The 25,390-nt window shown below is 37.9% G+C and overlaps 1 protein-coding gene across 4 annotated transcripts in view; it reads left to right on the top strand.

The window, feature by feature from the left end:
• The window catches only part of LOC105463432 (solute carrier family 10 member 7), a 257,442-nt gene that overhangs the window by 212,180 nt on the left and 19,872 nt on the right, over positions 1-25,390 (top strand). For all 4 annotated transcript variants that reach the window (XM_071092956.1, XM_011710508.2, XM_011710512.3 and 1 more), the window contains 3 exons: positions 3,831-3,996; positions 5,005-5,056; positions 13,809-13,882. In XM_071092956.1, the coding sequence (XP_070949057.1) occupies positions 3,831-3,996; positions 5,005-5,056; positions 13,809-13,882 (292 nt within the window). The remainder of the gene's footprint in view (positions 1-3,830; positions 3,997-5,004; positions 5,057-13,808; positions 13,883-25,390) is intronic.

Raw genomic sequence — 25,390 nt, forward strand, 5'->3', positions numbered from 1 at the left:
AATAATAGTGTGTGACCTTTCTCATGAGAATGAAATAAAGTAATAGGGGGGAAGAATTTTCAAAGAGTGAAGTAGATAATAAATGTTCATTGTGCCCATTTATTATTATTATTGTTTATGCTTTTTTGCAAAGTGTTTTCTTTTGAATCTACTCAATATTTAATAAAGAAAAGTGTTATAGAAACTGGATTTGATTTCATATCTCTGACTTTATATTGCAACAGAATATGAATATAGAAACAAAACTTCATGAAACTATATGGATTTCATGCAATAGAGGATAAAAATTGAAGAAACAAACTGAAACCACCTTAAAGAAAAATGTTTTAAAATTCAGACACTTAACATGAAACATTATCTATCCTATATCCTTACTCAAAAATCAATTTATGAATAGGGTAAAGACAGAATAGAAACAAAAAGCAAGGAAATACTTTAACAAAAAAATTAAGAAAACTAAGATGATGGGTATTATACTTTATATCTATCTCAGTGAATCAACATTCTACACCGAAGACGTGTCATTTTTACAGGTTTCCAGCTTGGAAATCATGCAGGAATTGATATGTGGCTCCGTTTATTAGAAGCACAGAGAGTCAAATTTAAGTTTTCCTTTATCCTTTCCTGTTATTTAATTTAGAATAAGAAAATCAACGTTTTGAAGGTGAGACAACAAAATAAAAAAGCTTCTATGGAAGATTTTTTCCTTCTCTCTTCACAGGGAAAAATAAACAGGTTAATGAGGATTTGTCACTTAATTTTGAACACCTACATTTCTCTGAGGTCTGAGGGCAAATGAATTAGTATAGATTCTGAAGGAAGATAGAACTGGCCACCTCACCAGAATGCCTTTTCCCACCTCATCTTGGATTTTCTTTTTTCCCAAGAGAGAATTCTGAGGCATCTATATCAGGTTGTGTTGATCTAGCTTAAGCAAAGTGCTGTTTCCTATAAGGTTATTAAAGATTTCTATAAGGCAAAGAAGTTTGGAGAATTTTAAAATGACATGAATTCTTGACAAATACAGAATGATTGCATCAAAAGTGTAAGTGGCTAAACTAAGAGAAGATAAGGTTTCCTGGAGTTTATATCCAAAGCATATCTTTGAGGCATGTCAACACTACTTCACCCAGTTTTTGTTTATGAAACATTTTAACGCCTTTCTAGCTACATAGTGCAAAAGCAGCTGCTTTGTGAATTTAATTTTAGAGGAAGATGGAAAAGCTCTGTGCAACCTGGCAAGATATAAAAGGGTTTACTTAGAAAATATAGACAAATATCACAATAAGACTGGAAATGCTGAAAGACAATCTGCTTTCCCCTAGAGTTACTGTTTTACTTGTACATCTATCCATTCCCAACTTTCCAGTTCTTTTCTTTATTGAGATTAGGTATCCACCATCAATTTATTGGAGTGTTTAGAAGAAAGACATTTTGTCTAGAAGGATTCTGGACCTGGGAGACCCTGTTTCTTGCCATACCGAGGGAGTCCTATTCTACTATGAGACTCTAAGTACTTTGCAATGAAGAAAGAGATTATTAGGTTAGCTCAATCAAATTACAGTTGGCCCTTTATATTTCTGGGTTCTGCATCTGTGGATTCAACCACCTGCAGATTAAAAAACGTGGGAAAAGACAATAAATAACAATACAATAAAAATAATACAAAATTTTAAAAATACAGTATAACAACCTGCTACAGTATAATACATGTGTAAATAGTTGTATTAGGTATTATAAGTAATCTAGAGATATTTAAAGTACACAGGAAGGTGTGTGCAGGCTATATGCAAATACTACACTTTTTATCAGGAGTTTGAATGTCAGTGGATTTGGTATTCACAGAGGTCCTAGAATCAATCCTCTGTGGATACCAAGGGACATCTGTATTGCTCATACAGTTGATTAATTATTACAGATTTGTCTTGGGTTTTAAAGTGGTTTTCACTTACAAGTTGCACCTCATTCATATTTATTTATTTTGTTGGAGAGCAATGCTGGTTGGAGAGGAAGACACTTATTTTTGGAATTGGGATCATACATTCTATAACCTATTGCAGAGAGGAACTTTTATGGTGTTTTTAACCATTGTGTATTAAAACAAGATTGAAGGGCAGCAACAATTTCAATAATTTCCATTTATTTTATTTCCTAAAGGAGTTGAGTTATATTAAATTTGGGCAGCTACCAGTTTTATACTACCAAACACAATAGATTATGAAATGACCCTTTAAATGAAGTCCCTCTGTGGCCTTCCAATAACCAGCTACCCACCACCCCCGGTGACATATCTGATCATGGAGACATCTGGATACCCATGATACCTATAGCACTATTATCCAAAATGTGTGTTCTAATATGTCAGTCCATAATGCTGTGTGACAGGACTGCTCTTATTTCTCTCTACATCACTGTGTTTTAAATTTAAAGAAAGAAATGAATGCTAGATAAATTACTATGGTTTGGGATCACTTCTATACTCCCCCCACCTTCCCAAAAATAAACCCCATAATATTTTATAAATCCAGGTGTGGCTTTAATTACAAGATCTACTTTTTTAAAGAAAATTAATTACATTTTTTTTAATATCTAACACACTTTCCACTTATTCCCACCACATCTAACCTTCAGGGTTTTGTACCTGTACCTGGTACCAAATGGTCAGCTTTCTGCCAAGACTGCCTTTAATACACGGTCAGTTCACTTCATGAGTCCCTGAGAACAGCTGAAGTTGATCCAACAGCCAATTGTTCAAAGATTCTATTGAGAGTAGTTTATTTTATTCTTGAGCATCTGTAAAGATATGCTCCATTGCGAATTAAGCCTTTTTAGTGACAGAGTACATGATGACAGAACCCCATCAGCCTTATCAGGAGAAGTTCCCTGACCTCATTATTGCTAATGGATCCATGGTAATTCAGCCTGTTGTGAATTCTCATGTTCAATTATGCAGGATAATGAGTGATTCAAAACTTAATATGTCTCAGCTCTCGTCCTTATGATAGGACTTGTACAGCTTCTTTCAAAAGTGAAACAAGGTTTTAAGTAGAGTGGTTAACTTTTATGTCCAAACAGAAGTTATCACCAATATTCAGATGACCTGATTTTAAAATAAGACAGAATTGCTCTATAACTTTATATTTCACTGATCCTTTTGTAGGAAAGTTAGGATAGGCTTATTCATTTTTAAGTGTTAATTCTGGAATTCTAAAAGTATGCAAATGGCATTTGTCTTTGGATTCACAAAAACTCTAGATATTCAGAGTTTGAATTATTTAAACTCCCACAACACATGCACTTTTGCTTTTCAAGCATGAGTTATAATTTAATTAAAAACTTCTGGTGCATTGCTAGCATTTTAAATATTAATATGTTCCATGGATCACTTTCGATTATCTACTGTCTTGAAATTCTTGAAGATGTCAGATTTTTAAGATTCCCAAAGTTGCACTTGGAATTGTCTGTTGAGGCAAAAGGGACTGTGATAATTACACACATCCATTAGGATCAGCAGAGGAGATAAACTTTGGGGAGGCTTAATGGGCATGTCTCAGTGACAGCTAGCAAAGAGCATTTGGCATGATTAAGGATGGATTTGAATGCAGTTGAAAATATACTCTCATTATGGACACCCAGTGGAAGTTGCACTACAAATGTTAAATTCCCCAGAAGAAGAGTAGTGTGGCAGGGAAGCTTTGAAATCCACTGTGGCCATCAACCAAATTATTCTCTTTCCTTTATGTCTTTCTCCTGTCAGAAACACTTTGTGATGCCCATTTCAACTCCCTACATCTCTGAAAAGAGGCAACCTGTTGATCTCTGTATTTCAGATTGTCCGAAGATACATCAAGGATTGGCTTGAGAGAAAGAAGCCTCCTTTTGGTGCTATCAGCAGCAGTGTACTCCTCATGATCATCTACACAACATTCTGTGACACGTTCTCTAACCCAAATATTGACCTGGATAAATTCAGCCTTGTTCTCATACTTTTCATCAGTAAGTTGGCAAATGGGATAGCCTGGCTATCCCTCAGTCTCCTCAGTAGCAACGCGTAGCACTGTGTGTTCTCTAAATTCATGTCTAGTGTTAATTTGACTAGAAATGAATGCTTAATTTTCTATTACATTTACTCAGTGACTTTATTCTGTTCTTTTAAAATACATCGGCTTTACACTTACATCTTAATTTCCTTTGTTTTTGAGTCTGCTGCCCCATTTTCTGATTTACAGTAGTTGATGTCAGATGAGAGAAGCCTTAATTTCTGTCAGATGCAAATGTTAGATTGAGCACTGTGTCACCAATTTAGTTTATAATAACTTTAAACTGATCTTACGCCTTACTGTGATTTAAAAACAGGATTTATAATTTATGATACTGTTATTTCTAAGCATAATAACTTGGCTACATTGGTTAAAATATGAATATTTACATCATATTTTCTAATAAAATTTACCCAAAGTAATATTTCATTTTGAGAAGCAGCAGACTATAAAAGGCAGGAAACTGCTAAAGCTCAAAAAGCAACCTTTTGTTCTATTTATCCTATAATCCCAAAGACAACTGTTACTAATGTTGCAATATCAAAGAATCTTTTGTTATTCTAAAGTATATTGTATGCTACTGCATTTGTGATATTTGCTAGAAATATTCATAGTATAAACCAGCTATTTCTAAATTGACCAAATTAAATAACCAAATCTTAAAGAGGCTTTATGTTTTCCCTTAATAACAAAGACTGTGTCTGGGGATATTATCAGTAAGAACAGACTAAGTCCCACTAATTTAAATGATTATTTCAGTTTAGCAAGGCATGCTTGTTTGGTTTATTTGTTTGTTTTTCTTTTTTAGTTCCTATAAGTAAACTATAGGAACTAAAAGTAAAGTAAGTAAACCTATAGATAAAACAAATATAAGTAAACCTATAGATAAAACAAATATACCAATAAGTATGCTACAAATACTGCTTTCAGCGTGCTAATTTAGATTCAATCTTTTTTTCTTCAGTATTTTCTATCCAGCTGAGTTTTATGCTTTTAACTTTCATCTTTTCAACAAGGTAAGTGATTTGGTATCTCTTGTTATTAGTTTTCTAAATGAGGAATCGTGCTCTCTACTTAGCTGCTATGCCACTACACACATTTATATTTTTTTCTCCTTTTACATATGTTTTTCTCCTGTCTCCTGGACCATTCTGCCTCCCTTCTGCCACCCTCAAATTGTAGACATTACAAAGGGTCTTTCCCTGGCCTTATCTTGTCTATCCACATCGAATGCTTAGGCAGGCCCCTCCATTCTACTGGCTTGAACTGTTAGCTTCATACTGATAATTTTCAAGTGTAAACCATCCATTGTAATGTTTTTCCTGAGTTTGAACCCTATTTTTGACTTACTATTTAGATATCTTTACTTGACTATCTTAACAAGACCTTAGACTTAAGATATTCAAAATGGAGTTCATGTTTTTCCCAAAAACTGCCTCTTTCTCTCTTATTTCTTTCCTTATTTTTAGTGAACCACCATCCTCAGAGTTACTCAAACTGGAATTCTTCACATCACTTTTTTTTAAATTTCTCGATCTGTCTTCTATAATATTTTTTCTGCTCCCAAAGCTACTTCCTTAATTCAGGCTCTTGTTGCCAGTTTCTCTCTAGGCTATTTCAATGGATATCTTACTGATAATTAATTCCATTTCTACACCCAGCTTTTGTTATGCATTTCATAGTGCTTCCAATGACTAGATTTTGGATAATGGCTCTCTGGTTCAGATATCTTTTAATGGTTATCCAGTGCCGATAGAATGAAGTTTATTTTGGGGGACAAGGTCCTCTAGTCTATTTTCCAGTCTCATGAACCACTACTAGTATTCGTGCTGTCTAAGCTTTAGGTTCTGCTCCCTGGAAAGACCTCATGCTTTCTCATTTCTGTCCCTTGCTTAGGCAGTCCCCATATCCAAATTATTCTCCATGTCCTGGTTCCTCCTTCCTGTTCTTAAAAGCTTACCTCCAATGCAAACCTTTATTATACATTACAAATATTACTTGAACTTTTGGTTAGAGAAAGTTACCATAGGGAATGACACAAATAAGAGGTGATTTCTATCTTGCACTGATAACCCAAGTGTCCTCTGGGTGGTACAGTAAGCCAACCTGCATTCAGTTCAAAGAAGAAGGAAGCACTTCCCAAGAGAGTATAGAACAAGGATTCATGGAAATGAGGGGACTTGACCTGAGCCATACAAAATGGCTAATTGTTCAGCAGTTAGAGATGCCAAGAGAGTTCTTCATGGGAGAAGAAGCAATAATGCAAATGTGGACACATACAAAAATCAAGATATGGTGAGACAATAGGAGTAGAGGAAGATTAGAAATAGTAACTGGAAGGATAGGCTTGAGCCAGATTGCAAAATCCATGAACCCCAGGCGATAGCAATGAGTGACCACAAGGGAAAGAGCCTATGCTGTTTATAAGGCTTGAAAAAGTGTCAGAGCAGTGGATGGTACAGGCCTCACATTAGGCACTTGGTTCTCACAGCACTTGGTATAGCACTAGGCTGATTGTAAACAGTCAATAAAAACTTATTGATTGATATAATTTGAAGCATTTTCCCAAGCTAGAGGTTGTGATTTATGAAGTAAGAGTAAAGCCTGGAGCCATTAAGTCACAGAGAAAATGTGACTTAATTGGGTAAGTCTAAAAGCAGGAGCTATTTTAAAGTTCTTTTTGTAAATGGTTTGTTATATCACCTTAGAAAAGACATTTGCCTTTCAATGGCAGTTTGTTTGCTGGTGCTTGTGGCAAAAGTGATCATCAGAACCACTCCTATCAGATGAAGTAGGATGCAGATATCCTGTTAGTGACTAAAATTTTCTTGAAAAATAGAACACAGAGCAGCCACTACTGGGACTGCTAAAGGAGGCATGGGTGGCAGAGATGTGACACCTAGTTGAACTGAAATTAAGAATTTATAGCACGGAGAAGACTGGACTTCCATAAGGATCTGTGATTTTAAAACCCTTCTGCATTCACCGAGGTTCTGTCAGGGTTTTTGTTTTGTTTTGTTTTGTTTTGTTTTGTTTTGTTTTGTTTTGTTTTGAGACAGGGGCTTGCTCTGTCGCCCAGGCTGGAATGCAGTGATGCCATCATAGCTTGCTACAGCCTCAAACTCGTGGGCTCAGGTGATCCTCCTGCCTCAGCCTGCTGAGTTAGCTGAGACTACACGCAAACACCACCATGCCTGGCTAACTTGTAATTTTTTTGTAGAGACAAGCTCTTGCTATGTTGCCCAGACTGGTCTTAAACTCCTGGCCTCAAGTGATTCTCCCACCTTGGCCTCCCCAAAGTGCTGGGACTATAGGCAGGATTCACCGCAACTAGCCATCTGTCGGGTTTTTAACTTCCTTGACTTACGGTCAAACCTGCACATTCTTTGATAAACGACAGCATATAGCTTGATCATTTCTCCCTCTCTGCACCCTCTTCCCACCCTGTCCCCTGCCATAATCATCTACTAATGATTTACTTCGAATTTGAAGTCTAAATTACTTCTCACATAGCCTCATTCTCTGTTCTCAAATTCCTGGCTTGCCTGGAGAATTTCTGTACTTTTGTTTTGTTTTGTTTTGTTTTTTGAGGCGTGAGCCACCGCACCCAGCCCAAGAATTTCTATACTTTAAAAAAAATCTGGCTGGGTGTGGTTGCTCATGCCTGTAATCCCAGCACTTTGGGAGGCCAAGGTGGGCAGATCACGAGGTCAGGAGTTCGAAACCAGCCAGGCCAACTTGGCAAAATCCCATCTCTACTAAAAATACAAAAATTAGCCGGGTGTGATGGCATGCACCAGTAGTCCCAGCTACTCTGGAGGCTGAGGCAGGAGAATCACTTGAACCTGGGAGTCGGAGGTTGCAGTGAGCTGAGATCACGCCACTGCACTCCAGCCTGGGTGACAGAGCAAGACTCCATCTCAAAATAATAATAATAATAATAATAATAATAATAATAATAATAATAATGAGATGGGGCATTAGCTTTGCTAGCTTTGTAATACATTATTTTTTACTTTTCTCTATCCCACTTGCTAGGAAATGAGTTGATTCATCAAACCAAGAGTCAGCTATCCAATGACCTAACTATTCCGCAACTTTGGGAAACTGCAAATTAAAAAAAAAAAAAAAAAAAAAGAACAACAAAAAAAACCACACATTGAAAAAGCTTAGAAAAGGAAAGCAGTAATTGGGCATCTTTTAAAAATATATAAAAAGTTAAAAAGTTTGGTAGGCTGATAACTAGAGTAACAGAAACCTTTATTGTTTTCACGTTAGAGTGGCAAAAGAAACTGTAAAGAAAGGAAAAGGAAGAAAACAAATAAATTTGTATATGTGTTTTAATTCTGATCAGTACATTTCCAGTCAGATATCTCAATCTGCCTTTCACCATAGCCCTGGGAGAATCAGGATGGGAGAGTGGGAAAGGGAAGCAGGGAAGGAAGGTGGGGACGATCATTAATGGTAAGTTTCCTTACCATTTCAGAGGAGGCAACTAAGCCTTGGCACCTGGGTAGCTTGTTCAGTGCCACTGAACTAATGACAGAAGAGGTCTTCTCTGAAAACTAGCAGAGACAAAACACAGGTACAGAGGTTAACAAAGGAGAGGCTTCACATGGAAGTTTCCTCCTCTGAAAATAGTGGGCTTAGACAGAAGTATCTCAAAGGACCTTTTCTGCTCCACATTCTGTGATTCTACTAGTAAAACCTGACATGTTTTCCTCTGTGGGTACTGCAAAGGCAGGCAAAATAAACATTATGTGGAAAACACTGATTGAAAGCTTTGTAAGAGAGAATAAAAAGACCAGTTGGGAAGAAAAGGAAATAAACATCTCAAGAGAAGGCAAAGTGATCAAAAGAATCAGTAAAAACAGGATAAAAAGAAAATCAATATTAAAAAGAGATAAGGTAGAGTTAGAAAATAAATAGTAATGTGATTCCTTTCAAGAATGTGAGCAGACACAATAGAGATGTTAATCAGTGAAAATAATTTTAGTCATTACTACTCAAATATAATGTAGAGGACACTTGATTTTTCTGGGTCTTGTCATGACCTTGTACCATGAAGTCCCCCTTGACAGTATGTCTAAGCGTGGATTATTTACCAAGATAGCTGCTCTCACCCATTACATTGTGTAGTGTTTTTCGTTTTAATATTTTGTTTCTCAAAAGGCAAACTTATGACCAAGATTTGGGGCAACCAACTTACCAGTTGTGTGATTTTAAGGGAGTTGTTTAACCTACTTGTGTTTCCAGTTCCCTTTTTGGAAAAAGCAGAGCAATAACACTATTTGTACGGCTTTTCTGAGAAGGAAGTAATACTGGCTGCAACATGCTTAGAAAAGTGCTCAATAATGCTTATGCTATGGTAATTTACCACCCTCCTGAACAGAGGGTTAAGTGAGCATCTGCTCTATCAGCTTTCCCTGATGTACAGCACTCCGGTCCTACGTAGCTAGAGTACAAGTCAACCCTATTGAGGAGGAATATTGTTTTTAACCTTAAATGTTCCCTTTTTGTGCCTTAAGGTTCTAATCCTCCTTTCCACTGATGGACTTTTGGTCAGTAAAACTGTAGAGCAGTGTTACTGAGAGCAGTGAGCCAGAAATCTCCCAGTGTGGCCCTAGCTTTAGTCTCTTTACCTGAAAGAGAGGACAAGTAAGCATCTCTTGCAAATATCCTCTTTAGCCACATTGTGAATGCTGCTCTAATGAGCAGTGGCCAGGGCCAGATTAATTCAGAGCCTCCTTGACCAGAGAGACTATGACATATTGGAAAAGTGCTATAACCTTGAAAAGAACAAGATATGAAGCCAAACAAAGTTTACTAAAGGAAAAATATATTGCCAGACTCTAGGAAGAAAACTAAATGCATAAACCCAGATGCAGCCATGGCTGATACAAACAAGGGCCACAAAAGACAAAGTTTTTGAAGTGCTCCTAGCACCACAAACATTTCTGGACAACATCCCCCACCCACCTAAGCCAGCTGATCACATTACATGTTCTACAATCACTGGAGGTCACTGACTCCTGCATCGAAATTTTTTTATTCCTTGTTAATTGACTGAAATTCATATTCTACAACCTGCCAATTTCAAACTTTTCTAATGTCTTTGATTCCCAGCCTTGGAATTAACTCCAAATAGGCTCACACTTTACAAAGAAAGTAAAATCTCTGACATAACTTGCCTCTGCTTGCCCGTTCTCTGCCTGAAAAATCTCCATATTTTTCACTCCCCTTGTTCACTTTTGTTTCCAATTCAGATATGATAGGAAATGCCCTGCTCCAGATAACCTCTTTATTCTTGGCTTCTCAGGTCTCTTTGGGGACCTGTGTTCATCAGGTATTTCTCTCTGCTGTGTCTTCATTCTCTCTTTATAGTCATGGTCAAATATCCTGTGACCCTTTTCTTCTCTTTGCCCAATTTCTTGAAAACACAGTCCTCACTACTCCAAACACGGTCCTTCTCACCACTCCAAACATAGTCCTTCTCACTTCTCCAAACGCAGTCCTTCTCACCGCTCCAAACAGAGCCCTTCTCACCACTCCAAACAGAGTCCTTCTCATCACTCCAAATACAGCCCTTCTCACCACTCCAGACTCAGTCCTTCTCGCCACTTCACACACAGTCCTTCTCGCTGCTCCACACACAGTCCTTCTCGCCGCTCCAGACTCAGTCCTTCTCGCCGCTCCAGACTCAGTCCTTCTCGCCGCTCCAGACTCATCCTTCTCGCCGCTCCAGACTCAGTCCTTCTCGCCGCTCCAGACTCAGTCCTTCTCGCCGCTCCAGACTCAGTCCTTCTCACCATTCCACAGTCCTTTTCGCTGCTCCAAACAGTTCTCACCACTCCAAACACAGTCCTTCTCACCACTCCAAACATAGTCCTTCTCAGTATTCCAGACTCAGTTCTTCTCACCACTCCAGACTCAGTCCTTCTCACTACTGCAAACACAGTCCTTCTTACCAATACAAACTTAGTCCTTCTCACCACTACAAATTCAGTATACATCAGCATCAACTCCTTGGCCTCCTTCCCAAGGCTGACTGAGCCTCCTCTTTAATTCTCTGTTTCCTTAATGCTCCTCTCAGTTCCATATGCTCAAAGTTTCTAATTTCTCTTTGATTCTTCTCTCTCAAAGCAATAATATCAATATCCCCTAGCTTGTGTTCGACATATACATTGTGCCACATTCTTAACAAGCATTGGCATTTATCCCCCCAATTGATCCTAAGAGTCAGAGAGTCTTATACTCATTCTACATATGAGCAAAAGGATGGCCTGGAATTAAAATCCGGCGTGTTTGCTCCAAAAGCCTGCACTGTTGATCTGTTGGGAGGTACTATTGCACAGAAGTTAACGGAAATCCTTTTCATCCTGTCTGCATGTCTCTTTCCACCATCTCCTGTCCTCACTATGATTCTTTAGGCCCTTAGAGCTCCCTGCTTCCTGCCCAGCCTCACCATCTTCAGTCTTATACCATGCTGTGTGATCACTGCTCCTTAAGAATTGATCCACTCATGTCATTCTACTGTCCCAAGTCCTCAGCAGTTTCACTTATCCCATCATATCAACTCAATACTCCTAATCATAAGCCAGTGTCCCTGCACACAAGTCAGCCTGAAGAATCTGTTCCTTGGCAACTGCCCCCTCTACTCCCGTACTGCAGTCTCACTGTCCCCTATCTAAAACACACATCTGCACATGTCTAAATCTATTCTTTAAGGCTCAGCTCAATTGTTATTTTATCCCAGAAGGTTATTTGTGCTCTATCATCATCTCCTACTTTCCCTGCCAAGCTAGAGGTGATCCTTCTCTTTCAGCTGCAAAGTACTCTGTTTCTCTCTCCTCTCCTCTTTCTCATATGTATCTGTAGTGCTTTCATCTCTCAGCCCGTGCATTTACGGAACCTTATGGAACTCCTTCCCCATTAGGCCTACTGTGAGGAATAAAGGGATGAAGAAATATGAAAGCCATGTAGTGCAATGTTTAAAAAACAAGAATGGTATTACAATATCAATATGAGAATAAAATGTAGAAACAATAAGCCAGTGTTATTATACTCAATAAGAGTATATGATATGCATCCATGGGGAATCCTCAACTGAAGTGAAACACCAAAAATTCAGTTTGAAAGTTATCAAGAAAGAGCTTAGAAGTAAGACTGGTTAGGAAGCAGAAACATGCATGCCTTTTCAGAAGAGAGACCAAAGGCCATTTTAAATATTCTCTAGACACAGGCACAGGGGATGAGGAAGCATGGGGGTGGGGGGAGGGGGGGCGTGGAACTCTTCTCTCCTCCTGTGAATGTACAACAAGAAAAACAGGATGTGGGATCTATTTAGGGAAGATTTTTCTCCCATGGGATGAGATTACTAAGGGAAATGATTGGGTCTCTTTCATTAGGGAGCCTTAAAAATCAGGTACATTGTTATATTTGCAACTGTATACATGGAGTCAGTTTCTAGAGCATTTTTCCATTTGCTAACTCTTCTGTCAAAGTTCAGAGCAGGGAATGAATAGACTCCACATAGTCAAATCCTGATATCCTGACTCCACAGCAAAGAATAGTTTCTAAAATATAAGGGCACAATCATAACAATGACATTTTTAACGTTTTTGGCTTTCTAAACCCTTATTATCTAAAACAGGAAATCTGATTATGACATCCAATTCCCAGGACTCACTCCCCACAACATTTAATTAGTTTTGACTCAGTGAGGTTTTTTTAAATCTTTAACATAGTATATAACAATAGTAGAATATAGTAATTAAGAACAGGCCTAGGAACTGGACTCTATTTGAATCCTGGCTCTGTCACTTACTACCTTGGGCCCTGAGTATGTTATACACTTCTGTGTACCTCAGTTTTCTCATCTGTAAATAGGAACATTGTATCGCTTGCCTTTTGGGGTTGTTACTTTTACATGTAAAGACATGAGAGAAGTACCTGATACATGATACTGCTCAAAAAATGATAATTTGTTTTTGCTAAAATATATAATGTTAAATGTTTGTTCATACCATGTATTTCTTAAGTGTATGTTTGCTGTCAAAAGGATGTGTTGCTCCTTGAAAAAAGCATTTTTAGAGATACATTAATCCTTTCAAGCCACTGGGTAAACATCAAGTAGTAACCTAGAGACTTAGAGTTCCTTGTTGCATTATTTTTATAATCAGTCCTGCTCCAGGGGCTGATTATATACATGATCTAAGGCGACCTCCACCACAAATTTTTTTTTTTTTTTTTTTTTTTTTTTGAGACAGAGTCAGGCTCTGTCTCCCAGGCTGGAGTGCGGTGGCCCGATCTCCACTCACTGCAAGCTCCGCCTCCCGGGTTCACGCCATTCTCCTGCCTCAGCCTCCCGTGTGGCTGGGACTACAGGTGCCTGCCACCACGCCCGGCTAGTTTTTGTATTTTTAGTAGAGACGGGGTTTCACCGTGTTAGTCAGGATGGTCTCGATCTCCTGACCTCATGATCCGCCCATCTTGGCCTCCCAAAGTGCTGGGATTACAGGCGTGAGCCACCGCACCCGGCCTCCACCACACATTTTTACAACTGTTCTCCTTTTCATAGATAAATGACTCAGAAGTGGTTCTCTAAAAAGAAATTCAGATACTTCTGTACACTTGGGTGTAGAATTACCACTGTCACCAGGATTGATCAAAGGGATGTTAACATAAAGGTAGGTACTACATTTGATTTTAGATGTGTTAAATTGCCTTTTTATAAAAGTATTTGTCAAAATCTTTTTTTGCCCCTAGGAATAATTCGGGTTTCACACCAGCAGACACAGTGGCTATCATTTTCTGTTCTACACACAAATCCCTCACATTGGGTAAGTGATTCACAGAGTTAAAAACCATATATTACCCTCATATAGTTACATCTTATGATTTTGAAATTCAAAGAACTCTTCAAATTAAACGGAATGGGATATTGTCCACACTGTTAGATACGGAACAGTAGCAAAGTGAGGGTGGGTCATAGATTTGAAATTCTGTTATTTGAACAAATCTCTGTGGGCCAAAATTAATACTGTAAAACTTAGCTTAATTTATAATCATGTTTTCAATTCTCATAAAAGATTATCAATGTAGAATGTTAACCTCAGAGCAGGGGTGGAGATGCTGTGGAAACTACTTCTAAATAGGGAATTGGCAAAAACTTTGCTTTGGCAGGCCCTAGAATTGTCCCCAGAAAAGATTAACTTATTTTCCAGCAGCTCAGAGCAAGGTGGGAGTAATGTTATTACTCTAATTTCATATTGACATTAGTTTGATGCTCATTTCTGAATGTTATTTCTGTAAAGGAACAATATAGTTATCATTAACTCAATCAGATTAGCACTAAAAGTGAAATAAGTATTTATTTAATGGACAAAAATGGATTAAGAAGAAAAGTGCTATTTTCTACTTAGCTTTATCCAATTAGTGGCATTATCCCAATAACCTGTGAGACATCAGGAATCTATGTTTTTAGTCATTAAAAGTCATTAAGTAATCAGAAGCTTTATTGAAATATACATCAGTCACAAACTCCTTGGGGTGGTGGGCATGTTATGGCAAAAACTCATATTAAAAATTTCTCTATATTTTGGCACGAGTCACTTAAGAGAATGAAGAATCATTACGTTGTTCTTAGTCTGCTTATGTTAAGGAAATTCAGTCTGTGAACTAGAAAATGAAGACATTTCATAATGTTTTTATTAATCCCAAACATATTTGTCTGATAGTCTGCTGTCAGTCTTACCAAGCTTGGAAAATGATTTCGAAATTGGACAAACCCTTAGGAGCAGTTGTTATTGAGAGCTTCAGCTTATTTGAATAAATTATGTATATTTTTTGTATTTGTGTAGCTATAATCATCATTAGATTGAAGTTGAAACAGTCTTAAAAGCCATATTCCAATCCTAATTTTGTGACCCTGGACAAAGCAGTTAACTTCCCTGAAGCTTAGCCTTTTCATCTGTAGAAGGGGCAGAATAACATTCATTTTGTAAGGCTGTTGTAAAGATTCAAGTTTAAATTTGCTAACAGGTAGTCAGTAAATGACAAGATGTGTGCAATAATCATACTGTAAATAGATTGCTGTGGACTACATGAGAGAGCCCATCTAATAGCTTACTGTGCTGCCTGGCACTTGGTGAGTACTCTATAAGGTGTAGCTATTCTTATTGATTATTAATAACTATGTTAGTTACAACTATGTTACCACTCCCAAGGTTCTAGTCTTCTGACCCCTGTCTTGTAGATTTTCATGAAACAAGTGTATTTTAGTTGTTGACTTCAAAGAAATCATCTTACACTTCTTTCCCATGTGTGTTATTGTCAGGTACTGTCTGTTGTCTCAGGTCTTCTAAAACCTGAGGGACTTTTATAAAGTTAGTGAGTCCAGATGCAGGTGCTGCCAGACTCCTTAGATACACAGAGTGCAGGGATCGAATGAGCCTGTATCCTTAAAGCATAGGCTGAAACCATTCCCACATTTCTGCAATGGGCTTGCAAACCTGACCCACTTTTTTTTTTTTTTTTTTTTCTATTCTGAAGATTGTTCTTATTTTTCTTTCTGTTTTTTTTTGTTTGTTTGTTTGGGTTTTTTTGTTTTGTTTTGTTTTGTTTTTACTTTAAGTTCTGGATACTTTTAAGGACTTGCTTTTGTCAGGAAAACCAAAAAGGGTTTTCTCTGTTTCTCTGTTCTGTGCTAGAGCTGGTTGTGCTGAACAAAGAGCAAAACGCATACCCAAGAAGCATACAGCGGTGTGATCAGTGTGCTTTTCTATAAGGGTTTTTTGTCTTTTTATTTTTCTTAATCCTAAAGTCATATTTTTCTGTCCTTTATACTCTCCAAAAGCTAATTTTCAAGCAAACAGATAGGTGCTATGAAGTAGTTGTTTTGCTAAAAAGGCTTGGGTTAAATTGGATTTCTGTTTGCTTTTGTAGTGTTCTACCATGAAATAGATCCTCCAGTAAGATGCTGTACTAGTGTAGTATCTATGTAATCCTTAGCTACGTTCATAACATGATAGACATAGGCTGTCTTGGAATTATAAGACATAAATACTCATCCTGGCTCTTCCACTGATACTTTCCTGGGCCTCAGTTTCCTTGGTTCTAAAATTAGGTAATTTTACTTCCAACTCCAATATTTTGTCATCACTTGATAATATTTGGCTTCTGTCTTGCAGTCTCTTACATAGTATTTGTGAAAATGCCCTCTTTGCTGCTTCAGATCTCAGACAGATCACCCCTATTTCCCCATACAGCAAGGGATGTTTAGATGCTAATGTTAGAATGTTCTTGGTAAGCACTATAAATGTGCTGTATCCATTTTCACAACATCCAATGCATGTGACCCTCTACTAATGACCTGACATCTCTGGTACAGAGGATAGGCCATGACAGTGACCTGAGATATAGGCTGATAATAGTCCTAATGGAAATTATTTTTTGTTTATTTTTATTTTTAATAAACTTCATATTTTGAAAAGCAGTTTAAGGCTCACAGCAAGATTGAGTTGAAGGTATAGAGATTTCCCACATACCACTTGATCCCATACACGCACAGCCTCCACAATATCAACATCCCTGCATGGAAGTGCAAGAATATCACAAGGAGTATGAGGACTTCATAGTCCAGAAAAGCAAGGGGAAATTTTAGGTAATATCACTGAGAGTTATATTTTCTCTCACTGCTGGTCAAAGATGAAATATAACAGATTATAATATACCTATTTAGCACTTTAAAAATGCATCTTTCCCTTTGCAGTCACTATCATAGTATTTCTTCTAATTTTATATATATGTGTGTATATATGTGTAGATACATCTTTAACATCTCACATAGAATACATTAAGTGAAATATAAAATACCATTCATTATCATATCTAGTATTTGTATTTAAGAATAAATCATTGCAGGCCAAAAGGCAACCATGTAACTAATAAACCAAAGATGAAAACTCTTGCTTGAGAAGCTTTCTGAGTATTCTCTTATATACACCTTCGATTTATTGTATTGTTCTTGCTTTTGCCCTATCTCAATCTCTTCCTTGTACTTGCATCTACACACATGCTGAATTTGATTCATTGCTTTTATTAGTGCATTTGCCATTGATTGATTAGTTCTTCGTATTAGTACTTTTTCTATTGATTGATTGCAGATGAAGTGACTATTTGACCTTTAATTATGAGGCTTCCTATTGAAAATGACATTGAGCTATGGCTTCACATAATCCATCTGGAAAACCTGACATGATGCCATTCCCTGGAGTTCGTTCAGGAAGAAAGAGGAGGCCTGAAGGAAGTGCAGAGCTATCACTGTGCTTCATCTAAAACAATACTACAGGGCTTGTTTGCTGCTCTCCTATAGTTTCAGCTCAGGGTTGGAGGTAATTTTATATTTTGTCAAGACAGCATCACTTGCTGTGGGTTGCCATAAAAGCCATGAACTCTCCCAAATTATTCTTTAGTTTGATGACAATTTTTATGTAATAATGAAAAGATATTTTACATAGCAGAGACTGAAGAACAGCTTGTATCCTAGTTAATAATGGCTCAGTGCACAGTCAGTCAATAGATCTCATCAAGAAAGAAATTAGATCCAAGATATCCTGTGGAATTGGCATTTTACTTTCATCTTATTTATCTTTTTCTCTTGAGTATTCAAATCACTTTGCTTTTTTAGAGTTCCAATATATGCAGAAAACTTTCTCACTACATTTAGCAAGCAAATGTTTCAGGACATTTGAGGTCCTTAAGTTAAACATGTTTGTGTTAGTTTTTAATGTTTTTAAATAGCAAACTGAAAGTACATAACCTCAGAGTATGTCAGCTGACTACTGGCAGTCAATGGCAAGACTCCAAATTTCTTATTTCCAAAAGTACTTCCGAATTGAATGAATGCTAATTAAATATTAAATAGAATATCATCATCAATGCTTATTAAAAGTCCACTGTATATCTTGCCATTTGCAGACATTTGTGTACAAAGGCAAATCAAGGCAACTATTTTTTTTTTTTTTTTTTGAGACGGAGTCTTGGTCTGTCACCCAGGCTGGAGTGCAGTGGCCAGATCTCGGCTCACTGCAAGCTCCACCTCCTAGGTTCACGCCATTCTCCTGCCTCAGCCTCCCGAGTAGCAAGGCAACTATTTCTTCCATTGTTTATATGTACTTAATTATGGGTCTAGTTTCAGTTACACAGCTGAACTATGACAAGAAACTATGCATTAGGCTAAAAGAATATAGCTTTCTGGTAGACACAGGATAAAGAGCACATCCCTGATTCTAGTCTGGATTCCTGTTACAGTTCTTTCATCAAAAGCTGGTATAAATCACTTAATTGCCATAGGCCTCATTTCCTCATTCATACAATGAGAAGATGGACAAAATGATACTTGAGATTCCTTCCAGTATTAAGTATCTGTAAGTCTGTGACTGATATTTCCGCTCTATAGAATAACAAGTTTCCCTATTATGTGTGCAAAAGCAATAAGTTCTTGAAAGGAATACTTATATAAATAATGTTAACGTATTACAGGAAAGGAAATATGTCTATAGCTTCTTCCTAAAGAGGTTAAAAAATACCTTCAGACCCTCCAAACTGTCTTAGGAGAAACACAATCTTAAAAGGATCTTGTTTTCCATTTGATTGGAAGTTCTTTAGAAATGTTAAAGAATTACCTACAACTTGGGCTAAAAATCTCATTTAATAACATTTGAGTCATTTTGTCAAGAGGAAATTGATTTGAAATACAAAAGTTTGCATTTCTAGTATTATTTTCACACAAAGCTATTCTACTTAGTACATAAAGAATCTTATCTTAATAAAACTACTCTACAATTGGGCTAAAAGGTTAAAGCTCTTAACCCTGTAGATAATGTTACCTAAACAATCTTGAATATTAGCAAGTCAGTAATTGTTGCCTTATTGTACATACAAATAAATGAAAGCATAGAAAAAAAATCTTTAAAGTTCTCCCAGATAATACCCCAGAAACTGTATTCCAGGCCTCCTAACTTCCAGAACTGCATTGGATTATAGGATATGGAAACACTTTGAAGACCAAAAATTGCTCTACTGGATCCAAGTATTATAAATGTTCAATCTTGGCATGGGTTTGAATTGTTGTATTAATTATTTAAAAAGAAAATTATTTCTGATTACACTGCTGGTTATAAGACAGTTCTAAAATACTTAACATCTGTAATTGCTCCCATAAACATATATCTCCATGTGGCCCAGTCATAAACTGATACTCATTTCTTACATTTTCTTTATTATTAATAAAAAGTTATATTCTATTTAAAGTCGATCTAGTGAGCCAGCCTTACCTTTCATGAGGCAACACTGTGCACTCCATTCTTGCAAACTAAGAGCCATATTACTGTTTCACAATAACCCATTAACGTTGAAATAGAAATCCAGAGGAACGACAGAAAATAGAAGACAATCTTTGGAGTGGAGCCATAAATATATTTCTGTCATACAATTTCCCTCAGAGTTACAGTTCTGTGAGGAAAGGCAGTTTGGGAGTCTTTGCCATTTGACAGATTCTTAAAGATGCTGCTAAAATTATGGACCTAGTAGATTTTTTACCACCAGGCTAAAGAAAACTGAGGGAGTGTCTGTCATTTTGTGCTATTATTTTCTGATCCACATAAAGAGAGAAATGGGAGTTCTCAAACAAAGTAATACAATAATATTCTTTAGAGATTTTTGAACTATTTTGGTTTGGATTTTTTATTCTGAATATGGTGTCTGAAAATCATTGCTAGCATATCTAGACTTTGTAATCAAAATTTAGAAAGTCCCCAGGGTTCTAGACAGCAGGTATGAAATTAAAGATATTAAAGCTTCTCTGAAAGATCTCCAACTTGACCCTCAAGTATCATTCATCTTAATGATATGCCAGATGTTTGCCCTGATACTCTCATGCTCTCTTCCTCCTCCACGTCAAATGTTTTTAACGACAATCTACATTTAGAAATATATTTTACAATGTGATCCAGAATTGATTTTGCAGCTCACTAATGGGTTGTAATCTAAGGTCTAAAAAAGATTGCGTTATAGCTTGCTTAGGGAGAAGGTTTTATCTTCTTCCTCAAATAGTCACGATGTAGGCTTTGGCTTCTGCTGTCCCTTTTTCAGTGGACATTTTTTTTTTTAAGATAGGGGTCTCACTCTCACTCAGACTGGAGTGCAGTGGCATGATCATAGCTCACTGCAGCCTCCAACTCCTGGACTCCGGCCATCCTCCTACCTCAGTCCCCTGAGTAGCTGGGACTACAGGCCTGAACCACCATGCCTGGCTGATTTTTTTTTAATTTTTTTGTAGAGACTGGGGCCTTGTTATGTTGCCCAGGCTGGTCTTAAACTCCTGGCCTCAAGCGATCCTCCCACCTCAGCCTCTCAAAGCACTGGGATTACAGGTATGAGCCACTGCACTAGGCCTTCACTGAACTTTAACCCAAATTTCTGATACCATGTAGGAAGCAGAGCTAAATTAAGACTTAAAGTGATTCTGAATTTGCATAATGTAAGATTACTTTTATTTAGATTATTATTTTATTCAGCTTATATAACAGAGTTTGTATACCTTTTTTGATTTATTCAACACGTTTTCAATAGTAATAATAGCAGCAAACATTAATTGGGTACTTAATAGGTAAACATTGTGCTAAGTGCTAGTTACATAAAGTAGTTTACTTTAAAATACTTCTCTGTGGTCAGTGTGGCAATTATGTATGTACTTGTTAGTTTAGACTTCAATGCCAGGAACAGCTCTCATAGAAAATTCTCACTGTAGTGTTCAGCCACAACTTTATCAAAAAGGAAATACTCACTCCAGAGGCAGCTACAACAAATACTTTTGTTATCAGAGTATCAACCAGAGACATTACTAATTAGCATAATGAATTCAGAAACAGGTTTTGATTGGTGAAATTACTGACTTTTTACTTTGCATGATCAGCGCAATAAATGGGTTCTCATTCATATGTGGACTGCCTAAAAGTTTGTGAGAGACTTCCCACTTGCTATAAGAATCTGGCAAATCCCATAGTCTGCATATGAAACCAGCAGGGATGTGCTAGAGTGATCCCTACCTCATTTTGTGTCCAGCTACTGTTGGGAGAATCTGTGGTTTCCTGAACCTGACTGGAAGATCACCAAATTCTGCTCTGGAATGACATTATGTAGCTTTGAGGGACCCTCTCATGCAAGGTGCTCTGAGAGCACCTAAAAAGTCCAAGCTGAGACTGCCATTTTATAGGGTAGGTTGCATAAAATATTTTTGTGTTCAACTACTAGTATATGTGGAGTTTTAAAAAAAAAAAAAAAACTTCTATGGGGGCAACAACTACTTTCATTAAAACCTGCTGGCAAAATTATAGTAGAACAGCTAAGCTTCACCTACCTTAAACTTCCTTTGGCCTTATCTGCTGGAATACCTTATCTCCTGCTTATACCTTATCTGCTGGAAAGAATCCAGAACTTTCACATGACCAGCTTGCTGTAGGTCACTTCCCATAAGTACTTTGTGGGAACCAGCTCACATGACTTCCACAATCACACCAGATAAGGGAAGTTCCCAAGTGATCCATAACTTGCCCAAGTCACATGATCCCAAGTGGCAGAGCCAGAAATCAAGCCCAGACCTAGCTATTAGCCACCATGCTAAGCTGTAGTGAGAGTTCTGCAGAAAGAGCCCTGTGCTGTGAAACATCTCAACCCTGTGGTCCACTGGCTGAAAAGTTCAGACTAGATGATCTCTGGGGCTCTTCTAGCTCTACTATTCAATAATTCTGATTTTGAAGGGCTTAAGTATATAGCTTTATAATCTTGAGCCCTTGGGATGGACACCATAGACCAGCATTTCTCAAAGGGTGATCCTCAAAATTATAGCACATTGTTTCTTAAAATCAATAAAAATTAAAAAAAAAAAAACAGATTTGCTGAAGCCTACTGATTCTGAATTTTAAGGATAAAACCCTGATGTCCAACACATGTAACACGTTTCAAAAGAGGGTATCATGCACATTAAAGTTTGAGAGCCACTCATTATTGACATCTAGAGTCACCTCTCAGGTTTCAGATGTGCTAGCTCATGCACCCAGATTCTTAGGGAAGCTTTGATCTAGCAGAATATTCAGTCAGGTTTTGTGTAGGGTACATTTTGATGATGGTGGGAACCAGTTTCAGTCAACTCTGGGTGGTTGGTTGTTGTTTTTCTTACTTTAGCCTGGCCACAGTATACCCTACTTTTAAATACTTTATATTTCATCATCAGCCAAAAGAATATCCTTATGACATAACTGCTTATGATATACTACTAAGTATTCTATAATAATAAGCAATCATTTAAAAAAAATTCAGTAGGCCTGGACCCTAATTTCCAGCAATCACCCTCTTCCTCATTCCATGGTTTCAATATATGGTATTGTGGTCCTGTCCAGGAAGGATAAAAACCTGGCTCCAGTTTTTCTAATCTGTAGCTGGGGTTACCATATTTTGCCTAACTTCAAATGTCCTTTTGAGTTTCATTTGTATTAATCTGGTTAAACAACAGTATTTGGATGTAAAAGTATGCCAGTATTTTATTAATATAAGGTATAATCTAGGCCAGGCGTGGTGGCTCATGCCTGTAACTTCTCTGCCAGAACTTTGGGAGGCCGAGGGGGGCAGATCACGTGAGGTTAAGAGATCGAGACCATCCTGACAAACATGGTGAAACCCCGTCTCTACTAAAAATGCAAAAATTATCCAGGCATGGTGGCAGGCACCTGTAATCCCAGCTACTTGGGAGGCTGAGGCAAGAGAATCGCTTGAACCCGAGAGGCGGAGGTTGCAGTGAGCCAAGATCATGCCACTGCACTCCAGCCTGGGTGACAGAGTGAGACTCTGTCTCAAAAAAAATAAAATAAAATAAAAAAGTATAAGCTGAGCAAAAGAGAACCACCCATTTAGTGCCCAAAATACCTAGCACTCACTACAGCGGGGGCTTGCTTTCTTTCAGATCTTGTCTTCCTGGCAAGCTGAGGGCAAAACTGAAGCATATTTAAAATAAATTCAGAATGCCATTTGAAAGTTATCCTTATATAAATCCCTTTATGAAAGGGGACCTATGTGATTTTTTTAAAACTCTCACAACACAATTACTGTAGATTTTTTTTTAAGAAAGTAAAGAACAGAAGATGGGAATCACTGCTTCCCAGAAGTCAGTGCTCTGAGAGGGGCAGTAGACCCAATATGATCATGAGCACTTGTTAAGAATACAGGGCTTGTAAACAGATGAGGCCTGTGGGAGCTTGGGCAGCATCAGCGGGAGGGAGTTTCAGTTCCTGGGGCAGTCCACAGCGTGTCACCATCTACAGTGTTTAGAAGTGCTGCACACCTCATCCTGAATGATCTCAGTGACAAGCCCCTCCCTGGCCAGTCCTGGTAGACTGCTGAATTTGAGCCACATAATACTATTTCATAATGCTACTTCTTATAATAATAATAACAACAACAACAACAACAACAATCCTAATGGCTATCATTTTGGGGATGTTCACTCTATGCCAGGCACTATGCTAGGTACTTCCTATACCCTGTCTCACTTGAAACCTCTAACTACCCTTCAAGATAGTTATTTTAACTTCATTTGAGTCAGATGTGGAAACTGAGGGGGATTAGGGTAAGATCATCTGCTTACATAGCTGGTGGGTGGCACAGTCAGGATTTAAACTCAGGTCTCTAATTTCAAAGCCCACGTCCTTTCCATCACACCACCCAGCCCTCTAGAAGTACTTATGAGTGGCGTGTTAGCTGTCTGCTGCTCGCTCAACCTGAGTGATGGAGCAGGAACAAGAGGGGCCGAGTGCTTGCATGTGTCAGCTTCATTGTAGCTAAGCTCTACCTGCAGTTGTCACCTACAGCTCAATGGCAAGGAGACATGAAAAATCCCACATATTGTACAGTGGCACCTCACAGTATATTGAATCCTTGTCACTGTGTTTCCTAATGACAGCTCTTAGTGTTAGAAGCTTTTAATTCCATAGTTACATATTAATTTCAAACTAAAAATTACCTTATAATAGAGGTAACTCTAAAGAGATTAATTTTACACATTAAAAATCAACTCACATGCCCTCAGAGCTCCTGAAAGGGGAATTCCAAAGAAATGAGGGGGCACACTTGCTGTTGTTCTGGAGCTTGTCCCTTCTGATGAAGACTTTGCCACATCCAGAAGACCAGAACGCCCTGTTTCCTGGAAATCCCTCTTCATCTGTGCACTCTCTGTCAGTTGCAGAGGAATTTGTTTATTATTATTAATATTTAGAAAGTTTGCCTCTAGCAGTACTAAAATGTGCATCACAAAACAACACTCATTTACTGCGTTTGAAGTGAAGACTCTCACCCAGGAGAGCCCATCCACTTGAAGTTTATATCTCTCAATTTCAACTTGCAAACAGAGATCGATAAAAAACAATTGTCCTTTCAGAGTTGCATCTCTCCAATTATTTATTTGGTCATGTCTCTTCCCAGAAGTTCTCTTAATTGAACCAGACACTATAAACCAGGTTGAGTGTCTTTAATGACAGCCCGCTCCATGCTTCTTTATAGTAAAGAATACATGAGCCTACAGCTGCAAAGCAAGGGTAACAGTTTCCCCTTATGTCCCCATTTACAGCCCCATCCAAACAACTCCAGCCAGAAATTAAAGTTAGCTACCCACTTTTTCAAGCTATGGGGTACCCAGTAGGTTTTTGACAAGTTACCCTGGGGGCAGAAGGAGATACAAAATTGGACGCAACGCAAAAGATTCCTGGGCCCCAGGAAGCCAGCTGATTTGGAATGTCATCTGTACTGAAGCTGAGCATGTTAATGAAATTGTAGCTGTGACAATTCCCAGGGCTGCCTTTGCTACAAGTTTGCTCTCTACAGTGCCAGTGAAAAGATGCTTTTAAAACATAATCTATTCATCCATCCATTCAATCATTCATTCATTCAGCAAGTATTTATTTGGTACCTACTACGTGCCCTGCTCTAGGCTGTAGGGGGACTGCAGTGAACAAAACACCAAAAAAGTTCTTGCCCTCATCTAGCTTCCAAAATTTCTAATGGGAATAAGCAGACACTTGAATATACAGCACATCAGATGGTGGTAAGCAATGGAGAAAAAGAAAACCAAAAAGGAGAATAAGGAGTGCCAGGGTGGAGATGAGAAGGTTTCAGCCGTAAAGGGCACATTGGGTCAAAACACCTGAGGGAAATAGGGAGCAAGCCTGTGGATATTTTGGGGAAGGAGATTCCAACGAGAAGGAACAGTGAAGGCAAAGACCCGAGGCAACAGTGCATTT

The sequence above is a fragment of the Macaca nemestrina genome, chromosome 3 (genome assembly GCF_043159975.1).
Source record: "Macaca nemestrina isolate mMacNem1 chromosome 3, mMacNem.hap1, whole genome shotgun sequence".
NCBI lineage: Eukaryota > Metazoa > Chordata > Mammalia > Primates > Cercopithecidae > Macaca > Macaca nemestrina.